At 36.5% G+C, this 6747-nt stretch overlaps 1 protein-coding gene across 1 annotated transcript; it reads left to right on the top strand.

The window, feature by feature from the left end:
* Window positions 1-1044: 1044 nt before the first annotated feature.
* LOC122687551 (late secretory pathway protein AVL9 homolog) lies at window positions 1045-3552 on the top strand. The gene has a single exon (XM_043893107.1). It carries the CDS (start codon window positions 1241-1243, stop codon window positions 2474-2476), a length of 1236 nt encoding a protein of 411 aa, XP_043749042.1. The 5' UTR covers window positions 1045-1240; the 3' UTR covers window positions 2477-3552.
* Window positions 3553-6747: the final 3195 nt, after the last annotated feature.

Raw genomic sequence — 6747 nt, 5'->3', positions numbered from 1 at the left:
TTCATCCATTCAGGAAGTCCTGCAAAACATCACTATTGGTTACTTCAATTTACTACATTCAAGTGATAGAGTATTTGGGGCCATGATATAATGGCAGTATATTTAGCATAATAGCAATGTTGTGCTCTATCTTTCCTGTTCTTTATTTGAAAAATAATGTTAACAAATAAGATAATAATGCCACATTTATTATAGTTACTGACTTACCTAAATTCTTAATAACAATGCTCATAAATATCCCCCCAACATCCAGTTATAATAATCCTGTTTATTTACTATCATTAATAAAGTAGGAAATTTAACTGCATATCCTCCAGAATATACAGGAAAAGGTATATGTGCTAGAAGGGAAAAAAGAAGGAGGAGGAGGAGGAACACAAGCAGAGGGTGCTGTTTATAGTCTACTTTATTGTTTTAAAAAATATATAATTATGAAAAGAGATGACAAGTCACAGAGAAAAAATAATTGCAAAAGGTATATCTGATAAAGGACTATTATCCAAAATGTACAAATGTACTTGAAATTTGACAATTAGATAATAAAAGCAACTTTTAAAAGGGTCAAAGACTTTAACACAAGAAGATATAGAGACGGCAAATAAGCGTATGAAAACATGTTCAACATCATAAGTCATCAGGGAAATGCGAATTAAAACACCACCAAGATACCACCACATATCTATTTCAATGGCCAAAATCAACAACACTGGCAACACCAAATCCTGGCTAACATGTTGCGTAAAAGGAATTCTCATTTATTATGGGGAGGAATGCAAAATTGTATAGCCATTTATTGTCGAAAGCAGTTTGCCAGTTTCTTCCAAAACTAAATGTAATTTTACCATAATCCATTAATCACACTACAGTTAACCCTTGAACAACATGGGTTTGAACTGTGTGGGTTCCCTTATACACAGATATTTTCCATAAATATTGAAAATATTTATTGAAAAATTTTTGGAGATTTTTGACAGTTTGAAAAAACTCACAGCTGAACTGTGGACCCTAGAGATATTCAAAATATTAAGAAAAAGGTGGGGGAAGCGCGGCCGCGGCCCGGGAGGGCGGTGCAGAGCTGCAGGATCCTCGGCCTCCTCCCGGCCCCCGCGCGGCTCTCATGCGGCTCCCTCGCTGACACCTGAAATCCACCTCTCGCTGTCCTCCTGGGGATCGCGGGGTCGCCGAGCTTGCCGCCCTTGGCGGTTGAAGTCATCGTTGTGTGGGCCCGCGGCGGTCGTCCATGGAGAAGATGAGGCGGGGCGGCGATGGCCCCCCACGGGGGCCCGTCCTGCACATCGTGGTGGTCGGCTTTCATCACAAGAAGGGCTGCCAGGTCGAGTTCTCTTACCCGCCCCTGATTCCAGGAGATGGACATGATAGTCACACCTTACCTGAAGAATGGAAATATTTGCCCTTCCTTGCCTTACCAGATGGCGCACACAACTACCAAGAAGATACTGTGTTTTTTCACTTGCCACCCAGAAATGGAAATGGAGCCACTGTATATGGTATCTCTTGCTATCGACAAATTGAAGCCAAGGCATTGAAAGTACGGCAAGCAGATATCACCAGAGAGACTGTTCAAAAAAGTGTCTGTGTTCTAAGCAAGCTGCCTCTCTATGGCTTACTTCAAGCAAAACTTCAACTCATTACACATGCATATTTTGAAGAGAAGGATTTTTCCCAAATTTCCATTCTAAAGGAGCTCTATGAACATATGAATAGTTCCCTGGGAGGAACTTCGTTAGAAGGATCCCAGGTATATCTTGGTTTATCTCCTCGGGATCTTGTGCTTCATTTTCGACACAAGGTTCTAATCCTATTTAAGCTAATTCTTCTTGAAAAAAAGGTTCTCTTTTATATTTCTCCAGTGAATAAATTGGTGGGTGCCCTGATGACTGTGTTATTCCTTTTTCCAGGCATGATTGAACATGGACTCAGTGACAGTTCTCAGTACAGACCCCGAAAGAGTATGTCTGAAGATGCTGGGCTTCAGGAAAGTAATCCCCCTGCAGATGAATTTGTTTGTATGCCTGCTTCTGATATTTCAAATACCAACTTGGGAACTGTCAAGAAAATCCTGGGAAACCATGGAGGAGATGCAGCCATCAAGACTGAAGAACCTTTGTTCCAGGTAGAAGATGATAACAGTGAACAAGAAGCCAGTGATAGCAATCAATATCTGAAACCTCCTTCTCGCCCATCTCCAGAGTCTTCAGAAAGTGACTGGGAGACCTTAGATCCTAGTGTCTTAGAGGACTCCTCCTTGAAAGAACGAGAACAGGTGGGGTCAGAACAGACAAACTCATTTCCAAAGGACTCTTTGCCCTCAGATAGTCCTCCGATTACTGTTCAACCTCAAGCTAATACCGGCCAGGTGGTCCTGATACCAGGGCTGATTTCTGGCTTGGAGGAGGACCAGTATGGCATGCCCCTGGCCATCTTCACAAAGGTAAGAGTTAACGTCCTTTATTAATGCCCATAAGGATAGCACAAAATCCTTTCAGAATTTAACTCTCAGTGTTGAACACATTTAAGTCTGCAAATTCTCATTGAAAACTGTAAAATAACATAGCAGATGTGTAGTACTCTGACATCTGTGACCATGATGTAAGACTGCAGGGGATTTTGATTAGAGTTTGGAAACTGAGGTCAGCAATCACTGTGTTTGGTGTGTTTTTCATTAGTCAGGTTTACCTTTGGGGAAAAAAACAAACCAGCCTTGATTACATTTAATGAGTGTATATTAAAATACCATAATTCCAAAAGCTGCAGTTTTATAAGAAAGAATAAAAAGCTTAGATGGCTAACTTAAATATTAGTACCCTTCATAGATATAATACACTGTTTTGGTTAACTGGCCTTAAAAATTAATTTTTAATCTTTTTATGGAAAAACATACAAAACATATGTCTAATTTTTAAAAATAATTTAAACACACCATAGTAAAATAAATTGCCTCTTTGATTCAGTATCTTATTTCTAGGATATCATTTCTTTATGTCAGTAATACTATATTAGGATTCTGGAAGCTACATTTGAGGGTTTTTTTTTTTTTAATCCTAACATGAGAAGCTACTTTATTGTCATTCATGAATTATTTTTTTTTTTTTATGAAGAAGATGAAAAGTCCCATTTCATTTTTCAGTCAAAGTATTTATTACCTTCCTACGTGCCAGGCCCTGTACTAGGTTCTAAATTCTTGTATCCATGGCTTTTCAGTTTAACCATGAAAGACAAATACATCTGTCCAGTAACTAGAGCAAAGTTGATGTTTTTCTCTAAATACCTTCCTTTATGCTGGAAGTAAAACTTGATATGGAAAAGAAAATGGATAGCATTGACTTGACATCAATTCTTCTCTACTATATGATAAATTCTTTCTGGGTTTATCCAGTTTTACAAATAAGTACTTGCCCCAAGTCAGTATTGCTGAATAGTTAGCAGAAAATGCTGTCTTTGTTCATTTTGTGGTCTGTTAGGGGAGGCTGAAATTATCTTAATTGGTTTCTTGATTGAACTAATGCATATTTGCTTAAAACTGGAGTTTAGGAGTCTGGGGAGAAAACTCTGGGCCCTCAGACTACTAAGTATACTCAACAGCCACAAATTGTGGGTTTTCTGAACTCACATGTGGGTGTCATGACTGCCTATACTTTTGGAGCCCTTACTTTTGCGGCTTCACCCACCCACTCTAATTTTTATCATTGTAGAGATACCAGGAGGGAGATTAACTGGGGTAGGGGATTTTGGTTTTGTCTGTGAAGTCGCTGAATTAAACAAAGCAATGTTAATGTGTTGTATGTGCTGTTAATAAACTGTTTGGCAGAATAAAAAAAAAAAAAGAAAGAAAAAGGTGTATCATGAATGCATAAAATATATGTAGATAGTAGTCGATCCTTACTTAGGTATAGGTGAGTGATACTTAATATAAAATTTAAAACATGTTAGTTTTTTTTACTTGTTGATACCTTTGCTTTCAAAGAATTATATGATCTTGCAGGATGCCCCTCTTTCTGGTAATTGGAGAAAATAACGTATCATCACAAAGTGTTTTTCTCAAAGAAACATTTCCAATACTTAATTATGACTATGACTGTAATACTGTATGCCATAAAAGCATTACAACCATTTTTTCATTAATTTATAGGTTAGCTATCATGAAGTAACCATATTGCTGCTGCTTTATTATCAAAGCATGAGTCATTACACCTATACAGAAATATAAATTTCTTGTTTACATTATATTTTTATTTTATGTCAATGTTACTAATTTGCATAACATCTATATTGTTTTGTATCATACAATACAGTACTGATGTATGTACTGACAGAAGTTTTGTCTTGTAAACAGACAATGTAAAGTACAACTCAATAAATACAGTATACTACTGCCGATATATTTTTTCCTCCTTATGATTTTTAATATTTTCTTTTCCCTGGCTTACTTTATTGTAAGAACACAGTACATGATAGGTATAACATACAAAATGTGTTCAGTTCAGTCGATCAGACGTGTCCGACTCTTCGCAACCCCATGAACCACAACACGCCAGGCCTCCCTGTCCATCACCAACTCTCGGAGTTTACCCAGACTCATGTCCATTGAGTTGGTCATGCCAGCTAACCATCTCATCCTCTGTCATCCCCTTCTCCTCCTGCCCTCAATCTTTCCCAACATCAGGGTCTTTTCAAATGAGTCAGCTCTTCACATCAGGTGGCCAAAATATTGGAGTTTCAGCTTCAACATCAGTCCTTTCAATGAACACCCAGGACTGATCTCCTTTAGCATGGACTGGTTAGATCTCCTTGCTGTCCAAGGGACTCTCAAGAGTCTTCTCCATCACCACAGTTCAAAAGCATCAATTCTTCTGTGCTCAGCTTTCTTTAGAGTCCAATTCTCACATCCATACATGACTACTGGAAAAACCATAGCTTTGACTAGACAGACCTTTTTTGGCAAAGTAATGTCTTTGCTTTTTAATATGCTATCTAGGTTGGTCATAACTTTTCTTCCAAGGAGTAAGCATCTTTTAATTTCATGGCTGCAGTCATCATCTGCTGTGATCTTGGAGCCCCAAATCCACAGGACTGGAGGCAACTCATTGCTAAATGAGTGAATGATGTCATAATCAGTGCATATAATGATGTCATAATCAGTGCATAATCAGTGCAAATCAAGTGACAGCTTGCTATTCCCATCAGGGATGGGGAAGTAATGACAGAAAAACAAAACTTTAGTTTTAACAGGATGAAGGTAGACTGTTAACCAGAGATCTCAAAGTTTTTGTAGGAGGCAAATTGATAGTCTTTTAAATTACTCCTAATCTACATTATTATTCAAGTTCTAAAGGATGGGTTTAAAGAAAGATATCACATAATTGCTTATAATTTTTTTTCTATTAAGCATCAACCTCTTAGAGAACATAAAAGGTCTTGCAGCACCAATCTGGGTATCTGAAGGTGTCTGGTTACTGAGATAGTCTTAGTCCTACTCTGGTTATTAAAAGGAAGGTGGTAATATTGGCAGATCTTCAATGTAAGTCAGAACTAGTAGAAGCAATGCCCCAAGAGTCACTTGACCAGAAAGCTGAAATTAAAAATAAACTGTTATATTTAGATCCTTATGTTGATTTTTGTTCAAAAGTATGATTTTTATTTTTTTATTTATAATAATTAGTAGTTAAATTAGTCAGGATCACTCCCTTAATAGCACACTTCCCAACCTTTCAGAATATCCTCCTTGTACTGTACTCATTGCCAAACTTCAGGTCCAGTTACTCCTCTAAGCCAGGGGTCAAGCCACTTCAATTTCTATTTTTTAGCTCAGTGATTTATCAGTAGTTTTGCATCATCTATCTAAGATTACTTTTTATAAACTAAAAAATAATTTGGTTGACATTTATGATCTTATCTATTTATTTGGTTGAATCTTCCTTTTTGCATTGCAAGAGGAAAATAAAGAAAATTCAGGGTGATAATAGACTGCCTTTTTTCTCTCAGCAATAAAGTTCAATTACCTGAGGTGAGGTGTCATTTCAACAATATTTACCAATTTTGTTTTAAAGTACAGCACCAGCCAAGCCTACTAGTGATTACTGCTTTAATGAATTATTTTGATTGCTTTTTCAGAAAAGCTCTCTGTTTTACTCAATACCTTAAATCCTCTTCAATTCTTGAAATGCTGATTTAAATTCTCTCTCACAGACTTGTAGATTTTTCTTAAATCATCCTCACTGTTTCCTAATAGTATGTGTTTATCTAACAGAGGAATACCTGCCTTGTCTCAGTGTAATTATTCAAGCCACTCAAGTAAATTTAAAATTACTCTCTTCTGGTTAAATTACACATTTTAAAAATTTAACTGAAAACCAGCTGTGAGAACACCCTTTCTTTATTATCATAACATTTTATTTTTTAATTGCTTAAAAGTTGTTGCTAGTGAGAAATATAGAGTCTGCCTTCTTTGAATTAAGCAACACCCATAACAAATATTCAAACATGGCATCACTTCATCATTTATTAAATGCAGGATACTGTAACCAGAAATGTATTCTTTTTAAAAAATAACTTTTCCGATATAATCAGTTGTCTTCTGAATATGAGTGCTTACTCTTAGAAATTTAAGAAAGTAAATAAGAGTGTAAACATTAGCTATAATCTCACACCAGCGATATAATTTTCAATACTCTGATGTCTATGTTTCCATTCTATTTTTATATACACACATTTTTATGCCTATGTATT

This window comes from Cervus elaphus, chromosome 31, assembly GCF_910594005.1.
Source record: "Cervus elaphus chromosome 31, mCerEla1.1, whole genome shotgun sequence".
NCBI classification, from domain to species: domain Eukaryota; kingdom Metazoa; phylum Chordata; class Mammalia; order Artiodactyla; family Cervidae; genus Cervus; species Cervus elaphus.
This window is presented reverse-complemented; position numbering and strand designations above follow the sequence as displayed.

Coding starts and splice junctions, on each gene's coding strand:
- LOC122687551 (XM_043893107.1), top strand. CDS start 1,241: ATGGAGAAGATGAGGCGGGGCGGCGATGGCCCCCCACGGGGGCCCGTC.